Source organism: Coenobita brevimanus, chromosome 93, assembly GCF_032717465.1.
Source record: "Coenobita brevimanus isolate Jiangsu-jjx chromosome 93, ASM3271746v2, whole genome shotgun sequence".
In the NCBI taxonomy this organism is placed as follows: Eukaryota; Metazoa; Arthropoda; class Malacostraca; order Decapoda; family Coenobitidae; genus Coenobita; species Coenobita brevimanus.
The window spans coordinates 30,705,283-30,732,486 of NC_137046.1; the positions used below are offsets into that span (position 1 = coordinate 30,705,283).

The 27,204-nt window shown below is 43.5% G+C and overlaps 1 protein-coding gene across 4 annotated transcripts in view; it reads left to right on the forward strand.

Moving 5' to 3' along the window:
* Window positions 1–27,204, forward strand: part of LOC145412565 (putative monocarboxylate transporter 5) — a 473,562-nt gene that overhangs the window by 50,206 nt on the left and 396,152 nt on the right. The window contains exon 1 of one of the 4 annotated variants that reach the window (XM_080282471.1): window positions 20,268–20,333. The exons of the other annotated variants lie outside the window; for them this stretch is intronic. Coding sequence (XP_080138597.1) covers window positions 20,292–20,333 — 42 coding nt within the window. The 5' untranslated portion in view covers window positions 20,268–20,291. Of the gene's footprint in view, window positions 1–20,267; window positions 20,334–27,204 lie in introns of those variants that run through there. 4 annotated transcript variants of the gene reach the window in all.

The window sequence follows — 27,204 nt, forward strand, 5'->3', positions numbered from 1 at the left end:
AGTGTGAGAGCAAGACTGAGATTGATACATTGTGAGTGAGAGTACGGAAGTGTGAGTGAGTGTGAGACATCGTGAGTGAGAGTGAGCCATTGTGTGTGAGCGTATGAGACAGGGTGACAGAGACCGTGTAAGTGCAACCGAGTAGTGCGAGAGAGAGTGTGACAGTACGATTAAGAGTGAGAAAATGAGTGAGTAAGAACGAGAGAGTGTGTGTGTATGGAAGTGTATGGGAGGGTGCATGGGTGAGGAGTATGGCACGGGGATCGACCTGCATTGTGAACAGTGTGGCCGTCCGAACACTGCCCTCACCCCACACCACGCCATTCCGGACAGGTGCAACAGGCAGGCAGGCTGGAACCATGCACACAGGCAAAAACCAGACAGGCGGGCAGAACCAGACATGCAGGCAGGAACCCGACAGGAAGGTAGGAACTAGACAGACAGGCAGGCAGGCAGGAAGAAATGGATGAAAACGAGTAGGCTGAGAGGAGACTAACAGGGAGAGGTACTGGGCAGGAAAAAAACAGGCAGACAAAGAGTCAAAGGGCAGGAAAGCAGGAAATTGTTGTACAGAAAGGCAGGCAGGGGAGAGGAGGCAAGTTGGCAGACACGTAGCAGGAAGGATGCGGGGAAGCTGGGAGCAGGTAGGCAGGCAGAGGGGTAGGTATACAAGGTGCAGGAGATCAGCAGGCAGGCAAGCAACAGCCAGGCAGGCAGACAGGCAAAAAGAAAGAACGACTGAGTACGAGAAGAGCAAGCAGAGAGATGGAATGACATGGAGTATTATCCAATCAAGCAGGGTGACAGACACACGGGGAACAAACAATAAACCGGGAACAAGAAAGCACACAAGCAAAAGGGTAGACGACATGTAGGTATGCAACTTGACAGACAGACGGAGACTAAAAGATATGAAAACAAACCAGAGGGAGAAAGGCAGGAAGACAGGCAGCAGAGGAGCTAGCAGATTATGAAGGCAAAGATGCAGGCAGCAGAAAAACTAGCCGACGGGTAGGAAAGTAAGAAGGGATGAGAGAGTTTGTGGATGAAGACGGTGGAAGGAGGGAGGGGTGGGATCGAATGGAGATAAAACTGATGGCCAGAGTAGATAGGAGGAGTCAAGAGAGGGAGAAAAAGGAAAACTGGAGTACCGTATAATATAGAACAGAAGTATGCGCCACGAGACCTACAGCAGCCATCTTCACAGGGTGTATGTAGTGCCCCTTCGTTGCCTTGCCATCCACAGCCATCCTTGTTCACTTCGTATTACTCGTTCATCTCCCGTCGCACCCTTTTCTGTTACCCCACAACGACTTTGTAGGAGAAATGTGCTCTGTAAGTCTGTTTACTGACTTACATTATATCATTGATCTGCACAATACATTTTCTTATGAAGATGTTGTGACCTGTGAAATATACCAGTGAGTGCACGCACACTTTAAGAAATGCTTTATAACATCCTAAAGTGCTCAGATGTGTGATTTTAGCAGAGATAGACTTGTAACAAATTACTTTGCAAAGAATTGTTTGCCCATAAGAATTTCAACAAAATAGCGAAAAAGAGCGAAAAAATCCTCACATTTACGTTACAACTTACCATGGAAAAGTGAGTCTAAAATACCAAAAATGGTTTTGAGCTTTTTATGTCAAAATGCAAGTTTTTAACACTCGGTGTCCTTTATCTTAGCACGTTAGAAAAACTGACACACCGTACCAATAGTTTCAGCAGTATGGGTTATGGGATGGGTGTACGTACCTAACAAGGAGATAAATAGACAGGTAGGTACTGTACTGTATATATGAATAAACACATACACACATTCCAAGAGGGAGGTAAAGGCTGTCTTGGGTAAACCTCGGGAGGGTTTGGAGAACAGGATTTTTTTGTGGCTACTCCTAGATTATACGCACTTGAGGGAAACACGTCAGCGACAAATGAATGCTATTTGAGAGCATTATTAAGGAAGGTAGAGAATACGGTTTTACAGAACAAGAGAAAGTAACAACAAAGAAACAAAATTAAAGCAAGAGGCAGCTTGCTGTTCCTGGTAAGAAGTGCCCAAGGCGTCCACACCCTCGTCTGGCCACCTGTGCACCTGGTCCAGCCTGGGTCATATGTTACCTACCTTGCCCTGCCGTGCCCTGCCATGGCCTACCTGCCCTGCTCTGCTATACCTTACCCTGCCCTGTCCTGGCCTACCTTGCCCCTACCCTGACTTATTGTACCCTACTCTGCCATGGCTACTCTTCCCTGCCCGGCCCTGCCCTGCCGTACTCTACCCTGCTGTGTCTAGGCCTACCGTATACCTACTTGGCCTACCCTGCCCTGCTGTGCCCTGGCCTGGCCTACTGTGCCCAGCCCTACCCAGACCAACCCTACCCTATTCTGCCCTGCTTTACTCTGCCTTTCCTGCCTTGCCCTACCCTATGCTGCCGGCCAAGCCCAGCTCCCCCCCCTTCCCCCACGCCACACATGCCTGCTTTGCCCTCTCACACCATACCAAACCACATACCACATCGCATCGCACCACAGCAAACTACACATCACATCACATCACACCAAACTACACATCACATCACATCACACCAAACTACACCACCCCACCCCACACCACACCACACCACACCACACCACACCACACCACACTCAGCACCGCTTCACACACACACACACACCATATCTCACTATATTGCATCACACCACACCATTGTACTACGTCATCACACCATATTTCACAGTACTGCACCACACCAAACGACACCACACCACACCACACCACACCACACCACTTGACACTACACAACATCACACCACACCACCTCATACCATAGCCTACTACAGCACACAACATCACATTGCACCACACCACACCACACCACACCATACCAAACATACCATGTCATAGCATACCACCTCACACTACACCACCTTATACCACACTACGTTGTTCCACACCACATTACACATCACACCACACCACACCACACCACACCACACCACACCACACCACACCACACCATACTACCTCATACTACACTACACTACACTAGTCTACACTACATAACACTACACAACATTGCACAGCAGTACACTACACAACACTACACTAGCCTACACTATACTACACCACACCACACTACACTACACTACACTACACTACACTACACTACACTGCATTGCGCTACACTGCACAGGACTACACTGTGTTGCACTGTTACACTACACTTCACTACAAGGCATTACCCTATGCTGTACTCTACTATACAACGCTACACCTCACTACACCACACCACAGTACACTACACTACACTACACTACACTACACAACCTGCATACTACACTACACTGTGCTGTGCTGTGCTGTGCCATACTACACTACACTATACTATGCTGTACTACGGTGCACTGCACTGCACAACCTGCACACCACACCACACTACACTACACTACACTACATTACTCTGCACTATGTTATGCTATACTGTGCCATACTACACTACACTATACTGTGCTGTACTGCAGTACACTATGCTGTGCTGTACTACACTACTGTATACTATGTTTTACTGCAGTACACTGCACAGTACTGTACTATACTAGACTATGCTACACTACACTGCACTACACTACACTGTGCCGAACTCCATTTCACCATAATACTCTGCTGTACTGTACACAACACTATACCTCACTACACCACACTGTGCTGTACTACACTACACTGTGCTATAATACACATCACTACACCACATTATGCTATACACGTACTACACTACACTACGCCATGCTATACAACACCACTACACTGTGCTGTGCTACACTGCACAACACTGTGCTTTACTACACTACACTACACTACACTACACTACAATACACTACATCACATTTCACTACACTGCACCATACGACCTGCACACCACACCCACCTACCCCACCCCTCCCACCTCCATTACCCGCCGTGGCCACTTGCCCTCCTCACCATGTCCAGTCACCCTTCCCAACCCACCTCTTCCCCATCCACACCAGCACCCACCACACGCACCTACCCACCTACACCACCCCTCCATCCCATCCCATTTACCCACCACCTCACTCTTCCACCCTCGTCTACCCACACACCATCCAGTTTCTATCTTTACTACTCGTCATATTGATTCTCTCTCTCTCTCTCTCTCTCTCTCTCTCTCTCTCTCTCTCTCTCTCTCTCTCTCTCTCTCTCTCTCTCTCTCTCATCACTTGGGTCATTCCATCTTTAACCCTTTAGCTCCCATAGGCGTACCGCCCTCCGTCTATCGGCTTAGAGTCGCGAAGTTCATAGGTCACTACCCCGGAGTTACCCATGTTTATTAACTTTTGAAAATGGCCAGTTCCGTCCTTTATTGAAGACACAGGGCACCAATAATACAGTACATATTCACCTGTTTCCCTCGTTACCTGTCTTCCTCAGCACACTTCTGACTCACATAAATACCTAGATCCCCACCAGTACCCATATACCCAGCCAGCCAACGTTTCATTGTTCTTACTGTCTCCTCGCACATAATGCATGCCTACCTATTACCTACACTGTCTTCCAACCATCATGCTTACCTATAACTCATTCACGCCACTTAGGCATCTGCCAGCCGGCCTGTTAAATTACAGTGTATTCATCTGTCGATAGTAGTTTCCTGCCCACATATTTAGACCCATGTGGTTCGTTGGTAATAATGCTCATCTTTCGTTCTGTCAATGCGACAGGAATCGAATCAAAACCCCAGCAAAGTGGGCATTTACCTTTCATTTACTATAACATATGGTGGTACCTTGTTGGTTTATACTGATGACATAAAACAGACGTGACATACAGACAGTCATTAATACGGGCCATTGTTCACTTACATTTTTCCCCTTCCAGACATCCCTTCCCAATTCGTTGTTGATCAACATAAAGAAGAGTTAATTCTGTCTATCCCGTTTGTTCATCAGAGAACGTTAGGTACTGCAGTGTACCATGTTTGGACTGACAAAGACGAAGTCCCAGGTGTACCCATACTCCATCACCTAACCAATTACATATTCTACACACCTGCCTAACCACTTGTTAAAAAATGTACCCACTTGATGTTCCATTTATATACCTATATATATATATATATATATATATATATATATATATATATATATATATATATATATATATATATATATATATATACACTACTGTAATATATATACAGTATACAGCTCTCTCTCTCATATATATATATATATATATATATATATATATATATATATATATATATGTGTGTGTGTGTGTGTGTGTGTGTGTGTGTGTGTGTGTATTGAGATTCCCAATCACCCGTGCAATTATTTATTTAGCAAGTTGACAAGTTTTAATACGGATTTGAGAAAGCTTTTAGGAACTGTTGATCGGAGCTGCAGACGACATACCATATCCACTTACCCACTCACTGTTATGTTATTTTAAATTACGTATTGTGCACGCCTGCATTAACACTTTTAGACAGATGACATTTCTAAAAATTTCTTTACTACCTCCAAACTACTTTTAATTAAACATAGGAAAGGATTTTCGAATTGTCAGTGTTTTATATAGCCTTCGCTAAACTTTCTAATATGGAAGGTCTATTCTTACGTTCAGTACATTCTTCAGTAGGCAGCAAGAATTAGCTAAACTAATATGCAGTGGGACGAATGCGATTAATAACCTACCCCATGTCAGGCCCAAATACCCAACCGCCTACATCCCACATCCATCCCCCCCCCCCTCGCTTATGCATCCAGCTGCCTGCCACCCCGCCTCATTGCCCATTGACCTGTGCATCACTTACGCGTTTACTCACCTGAGCTTTCATGGGGGCAAGGAGTGGTGGGGCAGCAGTGATGGTGGTAGTAAGTGTTGTAGTTTTTGTTATGGTAGTAATTGATACTTGTTGAATTATGACGATGATTCTGGTTGTGCCTCGGACTTCTTCCCCGGCTGCCCTTTTGCCGAGTACATCCACCAGAGACACATCGTCGATCCCGGCTCACACTCCCATACCTTAACACTTGCCCCTCCTCGCACTTTGGCCCTCACTAATCCCTACCCATACCCACACTGTTACTGTAGAAATTCTGCCCTCTGACATTTCGAAATGGTTGTCTTGCATTGACGATGTTCCTCTGAGATAGAAGACACGACTTTTTTTTGATGACTGTACAAGTCTTCATTATATATAACCTGTTTAATTTTATCTGTTTTATTTTACTTCATTTTAGCTTTCTGCCATTAAGTCCACAATAGACGAACTTACAGATATTGCCTACTAAACTCCCATTGTCAGCCTATCTGTAAAACTGATATGCCAGTGTCCTCCATTTTGCTGTACCTGTTGTATGGAAAGAGCTGTGATGTTTTGGAACACTTCGCAAACATGTATAGAGATAAAACGGTGGCACCCATTCCTATATTACTCCCTTCGAGGCGTAGGAACTCGACTTTAGACAATCCTAGTGTAGTACGTGAATGGGTTGATGATAAGCGTACTGTACTTCCTCTAATGGCATGATCGAAAAGCCTCCAGTCACCTTTTGGGAATCGAACCTATGCAAGGCTGTCACTGCAACTGGGGATTTCTAAGCACTGGAGTCACCTGGCTTACTGTGATTTGGTGGTTGGTGATAGTGGTTGTTGGGAAGCAATGGCGGGTGTTGTGGTAATGTGTCTGTTGGTGATTTGATAGTGGGGCATGATTGTGATTGTAATGATTACTGTTGTAACCGACGTGGCTTTTGTTTTGTTTGAGCGTTTTGTGTGTGTGTGTGTGTGTGTGTGTGTGTGTGTGTGTGTGTGTGTGTGTGTGTGTGTGTGTGTGAGAGAGAGATGAACCTCTTCAGCTCGAGGACCTTTCAGACGATTATTATTCAACGTACAGGAGATTTTTTGTAGTGAAGAGGTTTGTGATGAATGTATGTAAAGTCTCTCTCTTTAGCAGATTGAAGTCTTCTGAAGCTACTGGGAGGAAATACAAAAGGCACATTGGTAAAAATTCAAGAAGAATCAAATCTTATTGAATGGGTGTCTTATTTTCAGCTTTTCGAGATTTGGTAACATCACTTCTCTAGCGATTTGTTCTACACATTGCACCTCAGTATCCATTGGTATGTTGCTGATAGAAACTGTGTTGATACTGAACCAATATAACATACAAGAGAATGCCAGGATGTATTAGGCAAAACAAATAGGCACTGTAATTTATGACACGAAGCGCGTCCTGTGCCGCCGAGAGTACGTTTATGTAACACCTCATTGCCAGTCACGTTCGCTCCTCCTTAAGCTGGTTTGGTCAGCTATGTTACGAGGGGGGATCGATAAGTTCGTGGCCTGAGGTACAAAGATTTAATTTTAGACAACTTAACACAGCCATTTTTTCAACATAGTTTCTTTGCAGATTTACACACTTAGTCCAGCGGTCATAGAGCATACGGACCCCTTCTTTGTAGAAGTAAGCATCTTGGGCCTCCAAGAAGTGATCTACAGCATCAATGACGCCATTATCAGTGGGAAAATGGCGACGCTGAGTTCCTTTTTCTTACTGGGGAACAGGTAGTAGTCTGAGGGCGCCAAATCAGGGAAATAGGGCGAGTGTTCAAAAAGTTGGAATCGACATTCGTGGATAGCAGCAATGGCCACCGTGGACTTGTGAGCCTAGTGTTGTCTTGGTGGAAGAGCACCTCTCTTGTCAGCTTCCTGCACCGATTCTTCCTAATTTTCTCTCACAGCTGCCTCAAGAGATCAGCATAGTAGACCCCGGTGACATTGTGACCCTTTTCCAGGTAAGCCACCAACAGCACTCCTGCATCCCCCAAAATGGAGGCCATCACCTTCCCTGCAGACATCACCAACTTGGCTTCTTGGGAACCGGAGGTCCTGCATGTTTCCAGTGTTTCGACTCCTTTCGTGTCTGGTGGTGATGCACCCAAGTCTCATCCATGTTCACGAATCGCCGGAGAAATTTCGCTCTCGGGATCTGCATAAAAAATAGCAAGATTGTGCATAGAATTGTCCTGAATCTGCTTCACATCAGGTCCAAGGAGCTTTGGGACCCAGCGAGCTGAAATCTTGGACATTTGGAGTTCATTGCGGATAACTGCATGGAAACATTCCTGGAAGATACCCTGCTCTGTGGCAGTGTAATGCTTTGTTACTCGTCGATCTGCCAAGACTATGTCATGGATTTTGTCAATGGTTTCGTGTGTGGTGACAGTGACAGGCCTTCCTGGACGAGGGTCATCTTCCAAGCTTTCCCTGCCTTGTTTAAATTCAGCAGTCCTCTTCATAACCATGCATCTTGGAGGCCCAAGATGCCAACTTCTACAAAGAAGGGGTCCTTTAGTGTCGACCATGTCCTTGTGGATCAGCTTGGGTGATAAGCCCTTGATACCGAGGTAGCGGATGACTTCATGATGGGCAATATTGTCTTTTTTTTTTTTTTTTTTTTTTTTAATGCGGACTCTTGAATTTGAATTATATGGAACGGAAAAAACACAACAGTTATGAATTTCAAAGTTCCTGTGTAATCATTCAAAGAGTTGAATTGTTTGTAAATTTTGTTAGAACTGTATAGCTCCTCTTATACCATAGGCCACGAACTTATCAACCGCCCGTCGTACTCCCTGGGCACCGTGTTAGAGTACGCAGTTTGTTTTCATATAACGAGATTGGACTACTGACGTAACTCGAATACCAAATCATGCCTGTATGATTCGATGATCCTGAGTTATGATGCAGGAATCAATCTCCTTGGTTTCTAGTCAGATCAACCCTCCAGTCTAACTATTCTTGGCCATCAACTGGGCTGACAGGAGTAAGGGATGTTCATCAGGTTAGAATAAATGTGCTATAACAAGCTGTACAGGAATGGTAAGGACAGGGAAATTATCAAAACCAGGGCATAATAGTCAGGACGCTTATCTACCAATTAGCAGATTCATGCTAACATTTAAGCACTCTTACTGTGACGAGAATCGAGCCCCAGACCAGGTAGCTTTCCAATGCTCCACGATCTTTTTTTTTTTTTTCCATTCAAAAGCCTATCTAGGTTACGCGAAGATGATCGTTAAGTGTTTTGTAGCGTGTTTGTTCTGAGCTGATAAGATGCCTCTTTGCGATCAGTTGATGACCAAGTGCAGCAAGACTGAAGTACCTGAGAGACTCATTCCTGCCTCATTACGAAGGGTTATAGAAGTATATGCAACCACGAGTTAGTATTCGGCTTGTGAGATTTGCCCAGTTCCCTCAGATAAAAACAAACCGACTTCAGTCATTAGTGAATATAGTTCAGTGTCACCCAGTCGTCCAGTGTTTTCTGCATTTATGAAATAATCTTGTTGTAGTATATTCTGCCATATTTTTGTTTATATAAGAAATGGCTTAGTGTTCATGCAGTATATTCTCCCATCTCCCCCTTTTTGTTTTGTTTACCATTTAGATGTAAATGAGGTGTCTAGTAGGAAATATTTGAAGGCCAGAATGATGGTGAAATAACAACCTCATTATGGATTCACCCGTCACTCCCATCCCAAACCGACATTGCATATGACTTTCTTGACGTCAGTAAGTCCAGTCACATTAATTATTTGTTGGTATTCCTGTTATATGTTTATTTGTTTACTTAAGTTCATATTTGGAGAGTAGAAATTCCCCTTGTGCAGCAGTTTACACATGAGAGTTATAACAACGAACTTCAGATGTAGGTCATAATCCACATCTGAACCAGATCGTTTCTAATGCGCATCAAGGTAATCCAGGTTCATATTTATCAAGGATCTTACTTAGTTAACAGATAAACAAGCATTCTTTCCAGCTTACCGGTAGCAGAAATCGGTTTGCTTCCGTATTTTTTCCCTATAGCATTCTTTCAGGTTTAGTTGTGAGTTATTTGGTATGTGTGTGAGTGAAGATAAACGAAAAAGCAATCAGTTTTCCACACATCATAAGAGATGTGGTAAAAGTGGCCCGTAGTGGGTTTGATGATGCCGTGGCAGGCGTGTCAGTCAAGGGGCAGTATGTATAAACCTTCCCAAACATAAGATATTTATAAGATCTGCTTGTTTGTGATTCCCTTCTTCACTCTCACGTTTATCAGCATTTCACTTCCTAACTAGAATGAATATTTAAGTGGAGAATTACAAAATAAAACGACTCATTTTAAGCATTTTGTCGGAGTGGGGAATAATTATATGTAGTGGATATTGGCTCAAATCTTTTATCATTTCGATCCTAGAATCCTTTACCATCATCATCGTTACTATTATTATTATTATTATTATTATTATTATTGTTGTTGTTTTTGTTGTTGTTGTTAGTGGTGGTGGTGTTGATGCTGTTGTTGTAGTTGTTGTTTTCATTTCCAAGAACCGGCATATCGTAAGTGGCTTTGGGGATTTCCTAACACCTCTTCCTTAGCAATTTATTGTGCATTTTAAAAACACACTCTCCTCTTGTATGGCACTGACGCAAACGATGCCGGTATTAAAACAATATAAACAACACACACACACACACACACACACACACACACACACACACACACACACACACACACACACACACACACACACACACACACACACACACACACACACGCAGTTAAGATGTAATGTGGTAAATAAATGGCAAAGGAAGAGGTACTAGGATAAGTTTACCTGGTGTGTTACGTTAGCGGTGATGCAGAGGACGAGTGTAACCAAAGACACCGGTGGCTGTGTCCGTAGCGCCTGTGCTGTGTGTGCATGCTGATAAGGGGGGAGGGAGGGAGGGGGGGAGGGGGAGACAGAGAATAGGAAATAGCCGGGGGGAGGGAGGAGGGAGAAAAAAGAGAAGGGAAAAGAGGAGGCTTTGAAGTAAGTGACAGAGAGAGAGAGAGAGAGAGAGAGAGAGAGAGATTCAAAAGAGAGAAGAGTGAGAGAGAAAAGGGAGTAGAAAGGAAACATATTGGGCGTGAGATGGTAATGGGAAGTACAGGGACGAAGGAAGGATGACGGGGATGATGAGAATAGAGGTGATGGGGAAGAAGGAATAAAGAAGGGTAGAAGAGAAGCATGGGAGGATGGAAGGTAGGGAGAGAGAGAATCGGGAAAGGTGTAGGAGGAGGAAGAGGAGGGAACAGCAAATGGGGGGAGGACAGGGAGGGAGAGAATAGGGGAGGACTAAAAGAAGGGAGAGGAAGACAGAAGAAAATGATTATTGGAAAGAGAGGCGTTGCTGAGAGAGAGATTATGAAAAACTGGAAGAAGAGTGAGTACAGGAGGAGGCAGGAGGGATGAAGGGTTTGTGGAGGAAGGGGGAGGGGATGGTGGTGGTGGAGGGAAGAGGGGTGATGTTGGAGGGAGAAAAGTAGAGGTAGTGAACATGGGAGAGGTGTGTTAGGAGATATAGATAAAAAAAAAAAAAAGGAAACGAATTATTATTAAGCGCAGTTGTTAATATGTATGAGCCATAAACGTATGATGATCACATGAGTAAAGTTATTTATTTAGTAACATTTAAAGATATCAACACATCTCAAGCTGATGTTTAATTTCATGTCCTCTATCTCAGACTTAATGTTTAAGGAACAGATTGAGAAAGACTTGTAGGGCAGCATCGGCTGTTCTGGTCGGGTATAGGCCCATGTATAGAAAATAGTTACTTTGCAGAAGGTGATGTATTACGCAACATGTGTACTGCGTCTTAACTTGAAAATAATGTACCCAGCATCAAGATGTAAAGACCTTGTCCTCCATACCAGCTACAAGTTCACCCCATGCCTCAGGGTTGGAAGGGAGGGGAGGGGAGGGCAAAGAATGGAAGTATGAGTAGGGTAGTGACGGGGGGAAGGGAAGTGAGGTGGAGAGAGAGAGAGAGAGAGAGAGACAGAGACAGACAGACAGACAGACAGACGGACAGACAGAGACAGAGACAGAGAGAGAAGTAAGGAGGGAGGGAGGGAGAAGGGGGTCAAAGCGAAAGGGTAGAGGGAAAGGGCTGGGGCATAAAGAAAGGGTGAAATAAATGGTTCCTTGGAGCATGACAGCAAAGGTCATTGCCGAGAAGGGAAAAAAGAGTAGGACTGGAGGCGAGGCGAGGAACGAGGGAAAAGGAAAGGAAAAAAAAAAGACTAAGGTAGAAAAGGTGTGAAAATGAGGTGAAGAAATTAAAACTAAGGATGGACGAGGGAAGGGATTGGGGAGATGAGAGGGAAGGTGGGTGGAGAGGAAACGACAAAGAAGGAGAGGTGAAAGGAGCCGGATGATGGTGGGTGGAGATATGGTATGTACTGTATGTGGTCAGTGCTGTGGTACAACACAATTACACTCAAACATGCCACTGTCACAGACTCCCTTGTGCCCTACTGTATCCCACCACGAAACTAGTCTTGATACACACATGCAGACCAACACAGCAATTCTTGAAGTGCTGGGTGGTCACACACACACACACACACACACACACACACACACACACACACACACACACACACACACACACACACACACACACACACGAGATTATCGCGTGTCATGTCACGCTCCCATCCTTTAGAAGAGAATAAATGCACGTCAGGAAGTCATTCCGTGTCACACAGTCACACTGGCAGTATTTAAAACTGGTGTCTACTGAATAACAACAACAACAACAGCAACAACATTAATAATAATAATAACAACAATAACAACAGAAATAATAATAATAATAATAACAAGAAGAACAACAACAAGATTACGGAAGCATCATATAAAGGTGATTTATGGGGAGGAAATTATTAAATATATACCACAGGTACAAACGTTTACGCAGCCTGCCATAAAGAATAGTGGTACACAAGTCATCAACACGGCGAAAAGTTGGGTATAGTAATCACCCTCATGAAACATGTCTCATGGAGATTGGAGTGACCTCCTCCGCCTACTTTTTTTTTTTTTATAGCATACACATAGGCACTGTTGTTATGGAGGTATACACACTGACGTAATACGTAAGACAAAAGTTTAACCAGTTACACATCTGGTAACTGATAAGTTGGACAGCAGTGTGATCTAGATAATATGCTGAGATAGTGAGACAGACTTTATCACAGTACTATGGGATCGTGTGCAATAACGTGACATCAACCATCATCACACTTGAACTCAACATTGACCCATCCAAGTACATCACCTGCCCAGACGTCAGTAGCAAAGATAAAACAGGCTTGGTGGGGAAGAACCAGTTGCTGCCGTGTGGCCAGATGTCATTGTTAATGAGGGTCGAGATTGACTGATGGATAGATACACTGGTTAATTGAATGTTTGATTTGTCACTGACCTCTCAGTGTTGTGGTCGAGGGTAAATAAGTGCTTCTCGTTAGAAATGAATATACTGGGTGTGTGTGTGTGGGGGGGGGGTGTATGTATGTATGTATATATATATATATATATATATATATATATATATATATATATATATATATATATATATATATATATATATATATGTACAGGTGTGTGTATTTTAGCACGTACTCTAGTACCTCACCTTTTGCAGTTTATTTACCACAATGTACACCTTACCTGTGTGTGTGTGTGTGTGTGTGTGTGTACGAATTAAACTTTGTATTAATGCGTCGACCAATGAAGCAAAAGCATTCGGGGACCGAATGCTAATCGCTCGCCAAAATATATTATTGGCTAAGGTACAAGTTACCTACAAACCAAATATGAAAGTGATTCACAAAGTTCTGCGGAATTCAGTCACCGTGTTTCACCAAAAGCCAATCTCCATATATATATATATATATATATATATATATATATATATATATATATATATATATATATATATATATATATATATATATATATATATAAAGATAAAGTATATTGCAGCTGGCATTCTGTTGTCTTTGATCAAATTCTCACAAAAAGTAATTGACTTCAGCACATCGACATAGTTGTCATTTCCTGAATGTTTGGTGAAATTTCGTCCACAACTTTTCGAGATGTTTTGGCAGCAAATGCATACACAGAGACACAGACAAAAACTATATCGCCTCGCCTTGCTAAAGGCGGGCAATAACAACTTACTGTAAGGGTCATTACGACTTTATGTGCTTCCGGTACTTACAGTGTCAGTTATTTTTACTGCTTACAGTCTAGTTTACACATAAAGTAGACAAGGTCAATATTATGCACCTGTGTCTGACTGTACCATTATTACAGTTACTGACAACAGTTTTCAGGAACTTAGTCCAGTCCTTCACAGTGTTACTGTTAAACAGTACTTTGTGCTGTGGACAGTTGCTGACTTTGAGGCCACTTTCCCTTAGAGAGAGAGAGAGGCCGGTGGTTTTCTATAATTTTTCATGGAAAAAAAAAAAAAGATACACAAAAAGATAGCCCTTAAAGCTGTATCACACACTGATCATAGCATGAGCACTAATGTAATATATATATATATATATATATATATATATATATATATATATATATATATATATATATATATATATATATATATATATATATATATATATATTTTTTTATGTGTCTGACTTTGGGCATAGGCTTCACAGCCTGCTCTCAAGGCCCAGTAGTCCCACATATCAAACACCTCTCTACGCGTCACCACTTCGGCGCTAACACCCACCGTCCATATTGAATACATGCTAGGGCTATCTCATACAGGACTGGTGTATTGGTATTAGCGGGGGTATTTGTACGACATGTCGGCGGGTCTTCTGGTAGATCAGTAAAGTTTGATTTTATGAAATTCAAATCCTTAAACTGTTCCCTGCCCCCACGAGGATTTGAACCTGGGTCCGATAGGACTGCAGGCCACCTCCCTACCGATTGAGCCGCCGCCTCCCCATTATCAAGATTCTTGTGTTGGATGTCTTAAGGTTCAGTTGTCTACACTGTATTGTTTTATGGAAATATTTAATGGGGTCCAAAGTCTTGTGTTTTCATTCAGTTTTTATGTGAAATGGAAATGGTGGTGCAGATACTTCTTTTGCGGATGTTATTTATTTTTGAACAGTACTTTTCCCTAATGTTTTGTGAAGCTGGAGTCTACGCTGACGTGGTGTAGTCTTGGTTCATGTATTACTAAGTGTTTGAGTCTTTCATTGTTATTTTCAGCATACATAATCATATCTTTTAGACCTCTTTCACATTATAATATTGCTATTTTGACTGTAACATGAATGTGGTGATAGAGAAGAGGGGAAAAGGGAAGTTGGTGGTGGTGGAAGTTGAGCCAGATTAAGAGTTGTGTGGGCCCTGGGGCACAGCATATTGTGGAGGCCTCCTGACAGGCCGAACACCGAAGATGTGAGGCAGTAGGCTAGGAATCTGGGATGTGTGGAAATTCCCAGCGTTTGGGTCCATGGCTCTGCTCCGTTCATAAATGAATACAGTATTTCAAAGATGAATCTGAAGTATTATAGAGCAGGTTCAGTAAAGACATCCGTCGCATTTTTAAGCTATACCTAGCCTATGCAGTACACATAGCTGAGTCTACTGCTTTTTCTGTTTTAGAATCATGAAATTTCTAAGCTCAGTATTCCCACTGTCTTGTGTGTGTGTGTGGGGGGGGAGGGCTATAACCCCAGTAGGTCGTCTTTAATCCTGCCCTGGGCAAGAGGGAGGAAAGTGAAATTAAGAACAACAGGAGGAGAGGAAAATATGTGGGTATAGGAACGATGAGAGAAGACAAACAATGAGAGAGTAAAAAAATATTAGAACTGATGTGAGAGCAGGAGCGAGGGGATGGGTAGAGCAAGAGCGAGGGGAGGAGTGAGAAAGCAAGGGGAGGAGTGAGGGAGGCGGTGACAGGAGTGAGGGAGGGTGCTAGGCAGGAGGTGGAGTGGGCAGTGGCAAACAGTCCTCGGCTACTGAGTGTGTGAGGTGCATCTATACCCCAACACCCACAAACCCACCCCAGCCACCCCGCACTCACACACTCACTCACTTATTCACCCACGCCTTCCACCTCCTCTCACCTCTGCCTCATCCTGTTCTCCCTCTCTCTCTTTCCATCTCTCCTCCCATCTCCACCTCTGCTCCTCATTTTCTCTTGTCACCTTGACATCAGCTCATTCTCCACCTCTTTCTCTCTCTCCTTCTGTCTCCACCTTAGTTCCTCATTCTCTTCCTTTCTTCATCCTCGCTTTGCCACCTCATCTCCTTATCCTTCCCCCCCCCTCTCCCTCTTTACTTACGTCAGCTTCAATTTCTCTCTTTTCATGTTCTTCATTTGTTTTCTCATTTCCAACCCAGTGTTATGTGTTTTCTCTCTTCTGTTGCTTTATTCTTACTCCTTCTGTTCTGCCTTCCTTGTATTCTGCATCATCGTCAGTCTTCTGTTTTATCTTTTGAGTTCTCTCGTCGATTTAGGTTTGTTTTCTGCTGTTTCTTTTTGTATCAAGTTACTTTTACTGTCCTTTTTCTTATGACATTCGTCCTTTATCATTATGTTTCTGTATCGGCTTCCTTACTCCTCTCCTCTTACCCATTTATCTTCCCTCTTACTCTGTCTCCCTCCATCTTCATTGTTCCCCTCTTCTTCGACCTTGCCCGCCGCCTCTCTCCACTTTCTTCCCATTTCTGTTGTTCCTCCGTAGTACTCTCGCTTCACTTCCATCCTTTACATCCATCCCCCTTTCAATTTCCCTTCATCCATTCCTTCTCCACTTTTATCGACCTTCATCCTTCGTTACTCCATTCGTCCTTCCACTTTTTCACTCCTCATCTTTGTCGTCTTCCCCATCCCTCACCCCGTCCATCACTCACTCACTCGCTGACTTACATTCTCACTCCTTCCTTGTCGTCACCTGTCTTCCCCTGTGCCTCCTTCCCTGCCTCCCACCACTAGTTGCTTCACCTCATGCCTCTCGCTGTGTCTCCCTCTGTTTGCCTTCCCTCTTTCCACTTCCCTTCGCTGTCTCTTCTCATTCTCCCTCCACCTCCCTCCTCGTCTTCCCTTCTCCCTCTATCCGTTCACCTGGGCTTGCCATGTGACCTGATAGTGTGAGGCTCAGTCACTATCAGGAGTGGTGTAGTATCTAGTCTCTCTCTCTCTCTCTCTCTCTCTCTCTCTCTCTCATATATATATATATATATATATATATATATATATATATATATATATATATATATATATATTAATTTGCTTGTTTTATTTATTTTTAGCTCATTTTCCTTACATTCACTTCTGTGTACTTTTTATATTACTGTCCCCTTCTTCATTTACAAAATGATATATCCCACGCTTCATATTTGTTTTCGTCATAATAATGTCCTTTCTCCCTCCCTCTTTGCCTCCCTTGTTCTTCATTCTTCCACATCTTCATTATTCCATTTTCTGTGCCATCTTACATTGTTTGTCATCCCTCCCTCTTCTTCCGTCCCTTTCCTTTGCATTTCTTCTTTCGTCCCTCCTTCTGTCTTGTATTCCTAGCTCCCTCCCTTCCTGTGTGCTTTATTTTTGTCATTTGTCCTTTCCATTCTCCTTCTCATCCGCCCACACTCCCGACCTCCATTCACAGTCTCCTCTCTTCCTCAGCTGCACCTCCCTTCTAACCGTTTATTGTGTCTTTCACTCTCACTCTGTCCCTCATCTTTGTATCTCATTCCACTATTTAAGTTCCCCGTTCTCCTTATGGTACTCTCTCCGACCCTTCAGTCACACTTCGTCCATTATTTTCCTTCTCATCCCACTATTCAGGTTCCTCTTTTTCTGTATAATGTCTTCTCCTTCGCTTCAGTTGCGCCGTCTCCCTCCACCCTTCCACTTATACAGTCACTTTCCTTTTTATTCCCGGTGCTCTCCATTCATAAATTCTCTCCCTCGTCTCTCTCCTTGCTTCCCCTCCGTACTGCACACATATTGGCTGTTTGTTCATGTCTTCTCGTAAGCCTTCTCTCTTCTCCATCCACTCATATTTTTACTCCCTTCACTGTCCCTCCTCCTCTTCCTCCTTTTGTTATCTGTTTTCTTGTCACGTAAGTCGGGCTTCATATATATATATATATATATATATATATATATATATATATATATATATATATATATATATATATAAACAAGCATAGATGCAAATATGAATAAAACCGTCTTGCGCGTGTGACTGAATGTTCTGGTCGCCTGACGTCACCGATTTTATTATTTTACTCTGTTCTGAAAACCATGCATCCAGAGGCTTAATGTCAGTCAGTTAGGAGGGAAATTATATTCGCCCTAAAATCACCAACAATTGTAATTCTGTAACGGTTAAAAACTGAACTCACGTTGATTGTCCATTTTCCTACTTAATATTAGCCCTAGAATATCCTACTGAAGTGAGAACGACAAGTCCCTGGGACACCCTGTGTGTGTGTGTGTGTGTGTGTGTGTGTGTGTGTGTGTGTGTGTGTGTGTGTGTGTGTGTGTGTGTGTGATCTGGTCTTGTTCCGTACATTCTTCTTCCCCCCTCTTGTGCTTCACTCATTCATTTTTCCCTGAGTATTCTCACCACCCCACCCTCTTCTTTTCCCTGCCATGCCCCTCCCTCACATGTTTCCCCCTTCCCAGGTATAGCTAATCCCTCCCACCCATCCAGGAAAACATCAGCTTCACCAGACAAGTACCAAGGGATTAGAAAAAACATTCGAGCATGTTAGCTTCAGTGCTTAGAATATGGCAAACTTGTTTTAGATAAAGAAAAATCCATCGAGACAAGTGTTTTTCAATGAGGCAGGAAATACATAGACTTTAGCAATCAAGGAAAAGTCTACTGAGAGAATAGAAAAGATTTTAAAACTTAACCTTGAAGATTACCCGAAAATATTATTGCATAAGAAGCAGTTGGTAAACAGGACAAAGGCTAAAGAAAAGCCAAGGAAATACAACGAAAAAACAAAGAGGTTAAGAGAAAAGCAAGAAATTATTAAGGAAAATAAAAAGATATTACGCAAAAATCAAAGATATTACGGAAATTACCGAAGAAAAACAAGGAAATGAACAGTGTTAAAGAACTTGACGTACAGCCAGTGAAGTTAGCGATTACTGAACTCCTGTGACTGCGTGTATGTGAGATAAAAAACAAAAACAGACAGGGTGTGGATAACGCCCTCATCAACAATCCTGTCACTGATTTGTCACTTCATATTTCTCTTTAATAGGTCAGGTCTTTGGTTTCACACATACTGAGTTGACTGTTCATCAGGTTTAGATTTGTCTCGCCCAGTTTGCGTCACACATATTGACTTTACTGTCCATCAGGTTTAGTTTTGTCTCATCTAGTTTTCCAGCTAATGTAGTAATTATCTTCACTCACTACCTGTTCCTTTTAGTACGTTGCCAATTGTATTTGTATTTAGTGTAAACAAATAGGTGAGGTAATAAGTAGTTCACAGTAGAGGTGGGTTAATTGTCATCTTTCAGCAGGCCAGTCAGTGCGTCTTTCAGTCATTTGTCCCAGGGTGAGTTATTCAGTCAACCTGTGAATCTGTTAACGGGTCTGTTATTCAGTCTGCCAGTGACAGGGAGGGGGCGGCCAGTGAGGTACCCAAGCTGGATTGGATTGACTGGCGTGGCTTTATTGTGCTTCCCACTGACTCACTATGGTTCACACCGACTCACTTCAGTTTGCTTTGACTCACTCTGGTTCACTCTGACGCACTCTGGTTTGCTCTGACTCCCTGTGATTCCCTCTGACTCGCTCTGGTTGGGTCTGACTCACTCCAGTTTGCACTCACTCTGACTCGCTCTGGTTCGCTCAGACTCATTCCAGTTTGGACTAACTCACCCTGGTTCGTGCTGACTCACTCCGTTTCGCATTGACTCACTCCGATTCGCCCTGACCCACTCCAGCTTTGCTCTAGCTCTTTCTGGTTCGGTTTGACTCACTCTAGTTCGCTCTGACTCACTTTGGTTTGTTTTGACTCTGCAGTTCGCTCTGACTCATTCGAATTCGATCTGGTTCGTTCTGACTCACTCTGGTTCGCACTGACCAGCTGTGGTTCTCTCTGGCTGATTCTGGTTTGCTCCGACCCACTCTCATCGCTCTGGGTCACTCGAGCCTGCTGTGTCACTATCTTGCTCTTATTCAGTAGGTGTACTTTATTTCTTTTTTTGTTCCTTTCCGCACATCTGTTCATAAAACAACTGATCTACTGTACTTCTTACTTGTTCACACACACACACACACACACACACACACACACACACACACACACACACACACACACACACACACACACACACCTTTGTCTGAGCAATTGGAATGATCAATGTGAGTGAACCATGAGTGAAGACAAGACAAAGTGCAAGGAAGAGGGGGAAGAGGTGAGTACGCTTCAAGTCTGCAGTTTATTTAGTTGTACAGTATTGTTTTCAGTTACAATATTCTTGTATGTATAACTCGTGTGTGTGTGTGTGTGTGTGTGTGTGTGTGTGTGTGTGTGTGTGTGTGTGTGTGTGTGTGTGCAGTACCTTTGAATATCGCACAAACGTTTAGTGTATGACATCAGGGTTCCTTCCTGCAGTAAGATATTCTGTGTTACACGACCGTAGCACAACAACATTCACTGTACTGTATTCCTTACTCGTCCTTAATTTATGTAATATTTTTGTCAGTACGTGGTAGGTAGGGCACCCACCATCCACTCACTGTATACAATGCTATCCTTAGGTGGCTGTGCATAAAATAATAAGCCAAGTAGTTTCCTACACTTCAGGAAACATTAACAACGTTGGGTGGTTACCATACAACCAGTAAACGTACACCTGGCACTCTAATGGGTGTAGTTCCTGCAGCTGGATGTAGTCCTGGGGGTGGAAGAACAAGTGAGGATGAGCTTTATTGTTCACATAATGCTACCCAGGGTCGTGTGATCGGTCATCTGACTTTAAATATCTGGATTAAACAGCCCAACTCCTGGCCCCTACTCTCCTGATTTCAAGAAAATCTCAGATGATATACAAAGTAATTTTTAGTTAGTTTAAAGTACCGGTATTTGATACATCGTGCTTTCCTACTAAGTTGTCTCTGTGCTGTGGTAGTTTGGAAACACATATATCAGTTATGCAGGAGTAATCATAGGGGCATTTGTTTTCTTAGTGTAATAAGCAAAGTATATGGTAGGATACTTATTGACAGAGCTAGGGAAATAACAGAGGAATTGGAGAACGGAAGTTTTAGGAAGAGAAGAGGTTTTGTACATCAGATATACATCCTCAGGTCTTTAGTGGAAAAGTTTCTAGAGAAGGGAAAGAAATTGTATGCGGCCGTCATGGATATGGAGAAAGCATATGACAGAGATGGTAGACAAGGACTCTGGAAAGTAAGAATATATGGAGTAGATGGGAAATTATTGAATGCCGTGAAGAGTATGTATGAGGGTGCTAAGGCTGCAGTGCGTGAGGATAGTCAACTGAGTGAATTTTTCTGTCTGAATGGTGGACTGAAATAGAGATGTGTCATGTCTCAGTGGTTGTTCAGTCTGTATATGGATGGGGTTATAAAAGAGATACAGGGTAGGACAGTGGATGTTGTAGTGGCCCTAATAGTAGAGGGCAGCGTAGTAGGTGTAGTTGTTCCCTAGGCAGTCTGGCCTTACAGCCCCGAGTCCCAGAGGAAGGCCATGGCCGTGACCGGGCTTTCCCACAGAGCTCTCAAGGAGTGTATGTTGTGTTGTTGGCGTAGGTGATTGTGTGGAATGCAGTCTTCCATAATGTGCTTAATAGTATGGGATGCTGTGTTGCACTCTGAGCATGCATCAGCGACGGAGTCATCCAGCTTCTTCTGGTAACTTAAGAGGGCTGGATGATGACCACATCTCAGCCTGGCCAGGTGGACCCTGTCCTCACGAGGGAGATAGGATTCGGAGGGGTGGATATCAGGAGGCCGTGCATGCGGCTGTGTATTGTCTTTAAGTGACTGAATGGAACGGCGAGTGATTTGAGTATGGATATGCTTGTGGAAGCTGGTTTGAGGTGGGCGAGAGGGGATAGATGACAGTATTTGTGTATGATATCGTGTGCTTGGTGTTGTTTTGATGTTCCTTGGTATGTGTAGGTGTGTTGCCATCTAGTGTAGTGGATGTTGTGGGTTTGTGGAGGCTGCAGCGAGAATTTGCGTGCCTCTCATGTCTAGGTGATCCTTGACTTGGAGGACTTTGGTTTCTTGATGTAGGTGGTCTGTGGGTGTAGTAGCTGTGCAGCCTGTGATTATTTTTAAGGACTCGTTCTGTATGGTATGTAGAGTGTTGTAGTGTGTTTGGTGAGGTTAGGAGCCCAAGCAGGGCTTGCATAATTCATCACCTAACGTATATATGTTTGTGGTGGTGGTTTCTTTGTTGTGTCCAAATGTTGTATGGGCAAGTGACCTCAAGGCATTGAGTCTTGGTGTTATTTTATTTTTAATGTTTGTGATGTGTTGTTTAAAAGACATTGATGTATTGTATGTTACACCAAGGATTTTGGATGGGTGTGTGTGTGGTAGGGGAGTGTTGTTTATGGTGAGGTGTGGAATGTGACTGTGTTCTGCTGGAAGTTTGGAAACTTCCTGTATTGTTGTTTGCAGATGATACTATATTGTTAAGTGAAGACGAAGGGGAACTGCAAGGCTTGGTGAATGAATTTGGGAGAGTGTGTAAGAGACGGAATTTAAAGGTAAATGTAGGGAAGAGTAAAGTTATGGTCTTCGAGAGAAATGAAGCCAGTGAATGTACAGTGAAGCTGGATGATGAGGAAATGGAAAATGTGGGTGCGTTTAAGTACTTGGGTAGTGTGATGAGTAAGAATGGACATTTGGAGGGTGAAGTGCTTGAAAGGGTATCATCAAGGAAGAATAGTTGCTGGTTCTTTAAAAGCAGTAATAAGAAACAGGGAAGTGAACATGAAAGTAAAAAAGTCGCTGCATGATAGTACCGTAATGCCAACTCTGATGTATGGAAGTGAAGCCTGGACCTTGTTGGAAGGACACAAGTCAAGAACGAGAGCACTGGAAATGAGTTATTTGAGAGGAGCATGTGGAGTTACATGGAGAGAGAGAATGACAAATGAGGAAGTGAAGATGCATTGTGATGTGAATGTGGATGTGATAGAAAGCATTAGGAGAAATACACTGAGGTGGTTTGACCATGTGGAGAGGATAGAGAGCGAGAGACTAACGAGGAGAGTGTACATGAGTGAGGTGGATGGGGGAGAGGGAGGGGAAGGCGGAGGATGAGATCGAGGAATGGAGTGGAGAGGTGTATGAGAGAGGGGGATATGAGCTGGGGGTAGGGCAGCGAAATGGTGGGGGACAGGGCGACATGGAAGCGATTTGTTTGTGGCCACCCCTTACGGGATTAAGGCGTCTGGCAATAGATAGATAGATAGGTTTATTCTCTAACGTTATTCCTACTCGCCAGCATTGGAAATATTTCTAACCCTTACAACCCAAGGACGTCTTATCTAATCTGGCGGAATAAAATCGTTTTACGTTAAGCCAAAAAAAAATATTACTGAAGAGCTGCCCAGACTGAAGGAATTGGTTCTGTTGGCTTGTAATTCTCTGGCCAAGGTAATTTGTGTTCTTGATAGCTTAACTTTGTTATTGGATTTGTCGTACTTCCCTGTTATTGTCGCCTTGAACTGATTTTTAGCGTGGTTTACTTATACGAGTATAGTTGTATATTCAGATAATTAGCTAGTGATAAAGAAGGATGATTGAGATCAGTTCAAGGTGAGAGTCGCAGTTCATTTCATCACCAGGATAACTGTCTTACATGGTTATGCTAGTCCAGATTACATTCACCATGTTTGGGCGGAGTGCAGATACCTTTGAATTAAACTGTATATGAATTAAGACAGGTTTTGTAAAATATATAATTACTCTGTCAGTTCGGTAAGAGTCCTCGATTTTTTTGTCTTCGATAACAAATATGTTGTCAAGAGTTAGAGATTGATAACGATGATAACCGTGTGGAGACTGTTGTTACATTAGTAGGAATGCGTTACCGTACTCTGTTGCTCCAAGGTAAATAAAGGTCTCTGGTAAGGTAAGTGATTAGATGCCATTTGGTGTTCGTCAGGTGGTCAGTTGGTAGATAAGGCAGGCTAGTTAATCTCTCAAATCAGTGTGCTTGTCACTTTATCAGGCTTGGGTTGTCACACCCTTTGCCACCTGGAGTCAACGCACCGGTCCACCCACGTCACCACCACCACACTTCCCATCCACCCCACCCCATCACCACACGACCTGCCATCCACCTCACCACCACTCGACCTCCCTTCCGTCCCACCACCACACGACCTCCCATCCATCCCACCACTACTCGACCTCTCATTCACTCCACCATGCACACACTACCACCTACATTCACACCTCATCACACCCAACTGCATTTTAGCCCATACATCACACAGCATAAAGGATGTGGCAATTGTACAATGGGAGGAATACTTGGCTTGCAACCAGAGTTCTTTGGTTCGATTCCCGAGCAGGCCATGAGACCTTTGAATAGTCTTCATTACCCCAGCCCCGTCATACAGCTGAAATAGGGACCAGGTTTGTAAGGTCTACGGTTGTTGTCTGTCGTGTCTATGGTTACGACTTGGGAAAAGTTGAATATCCGCCTCAGTGACCGCCGTGTAATCATTTTTTTTTTTTTTTCACATCATTTCGTCTCACCTTCACTCTGTACTCATACTACCAAATTTTTCACTATTCAAACCGTCGCATGTCATCTCATTACTCCTTCCCAACAAACTCATTATCTACTACCCCTACCCCCACCCCCACCCCCACACATATTACCTTGACCTTCCGTTGCCATACGTGTCTCATTCCCTTGCGTTATCAACACGATCCTTGATCCTTCACGCACATCCCGCCCATTAATGCTCAGGCCTGCCACAGCCTTGTCTCAACCCTCTACCCCAGCCCACTTGCCCATCGTCAGCATCCTCCCTTTCCCTGTGTTATTAAGTATTTAATATTTGGATGCCAGTTATCTGCTTTTGTTATGACTTTTGCTAACGTCAATTTTGCTCTGCTCAAAATAAACCTAGAGTACCAGTGATGTAAAAAGTTCCTCATGACTAAGATTTGGTGGTGAAAAAACGACGTCCTCATTTACTGAAGCTTGCCAAATACTGTTTTTACCCACTCACAGAAAATTCACTGCATTTCGTAATCCAGTTTATGATAGACGATTTTATTACGTTCAGAAGTTCACTGCAGCCGTAGCGTTAAATTATTATATACCGTCTTTCCCTCTTTCACCCTATCCCGTTCCATCTCACTGCTGGACGTGCTCATTCACCTACCGGTGCGGTACATCACATCACATCACATCACATCTTTCCGTCTGTCCTCATACATTCATGCCTCTCACGTCTTTCCTCTTTCTTATTTCCTCCACCTGCATGTCATGTCTTATCTCACCTGCCTTGAAACTTCACCGATCATACACACACTTTACCTCCTCACACACACACACACACACACACACACACACAGTGTTTTCTCATCTGTAATCCCATGATCTCCCCCCCCCCCTTTTTTTTTTTTTTTTTTTTCTAAAGGGCCACCTGGGCACCGTAATGTTTTAGTCTGGCTGTCGCTGGGGAAAGTCCCTTGCCATTAAGTAAATTATTTCCTCAGACTCAGTTTCCTGCTCATATTAGCTTACCTTTTTTCATCTCTCTTTAACCCACATAGTGCCATCCTGTTTTCCTCAGTCCTACCCTTCAACCTCTCTAACCCAGCCCAACCCCTCCCCACCCCAGTCCACCTCATCCGCAGCCAATGAGCCACCATGACCCTGAGAGCGATTGTAAACATGTTTATCTCGTTGTTGCCCCCGGACTTAAGAACAAAAAAAAAAAAAAAAAAAAAAAAAAGTGCACCTGACAGACGAGATGCGCTTTAGTCTATTTTCTGGTATATTAATAGTCCTTTTTTAACTGTGCATTTCTGTGATCGATTTGAACGCAGTCATTATCTTTTGGTTTGTGTTTCTATCATTTGTTGTTATCTGTGTTGCAGTGTCATGATTACAGTGTGATCTTTCGCTGCTAGACCCATTTCACCTCCCATGCTCAACTTCCTCCTTCTTATCTTTCTTCCAAAACCTTTCTGTGCCCTGCATTACTCCCTAGCTCCCTACCTGTCTCTCTCTAACCTTTCCTTCCCTCCGATCCCCCATCCCACAACACCTTTCCTCTCTTTCGTCATCTCACCTTAAACCTTCGTCACATGCTCCATATGCATTTTCCCCTCTCATCCTCTATCCCTTCATCCTTCCCCTATCTTCCCACCAATTTCCATGAGTCAGCACCTCTGCCCCTCCTTCACCTCCTCCTGGGTTTTATAGGAAGAACTTTCGAGTTTAAATGGAAATCAGGTCTTCATCCCCCCCCCATCATCATCGTTCATATTTTCCTTTAGCTATTGCAGCCCCATGTGTCCTCAGGTCTTCAACGCTCTGTGCATTCCTCCCCGCCCTCACTTCTCTCCCGTCTTCCCCCAACATCTTCGCTACTTTCCTTTCTTCCCATGCTCTTAATAATCTCTCTCCTTTCCATGCGCCCGCACCTTTCACCTTCCTCTCATCGCCTTCCCCTCTTGCCTCTAACCACTTCCATTGCGTCTGTGCTCGTTTATAAAATAATTTGTACTCTCTGACAGCACAGATAATGATCACGTTTAAGTCAGTTGTTATTCGAGTCTCTGTCTTTTAGCGCGTATATGGTAATGCAAGTGTTGTATGTTTGGTTTGGCAGCCGCTCTACCACCACAATCAGTATTTCTGTTATTAGAATGTGCATTTGTTTTGTTCATTTAAACCACTCATTGTTTCTAGGTGGGTACAGGAATGAACCTTGTTGTTGTGGCTGCAGCAGCAGTATAAGTATCGTAGTTGGTGAATCACATGTAACGCAGTAAAGTTGTCTTGGTCTATAAGTGGATGAGACGTAGTATATTAGTTGTAGAACGCAGTAGTGTGGAGGTCAGGGTAGGGCAGGTACTAGCAGCCTAGGCTGTAATTACCCACGGCTTGCCCAATACTTCATTCCTTTTTTCTCTACTCTGACCACCTGGAGAGGGACAGGAGGAGGAAGCGGGGAGAGTGAGGGACGAAAAACATGTAGGAAATTGAAGAGACGGGGAAGAATTTGTGGAAGAAAAGGATTAGAGGACATATTATAGCGGTATGTAACGGAG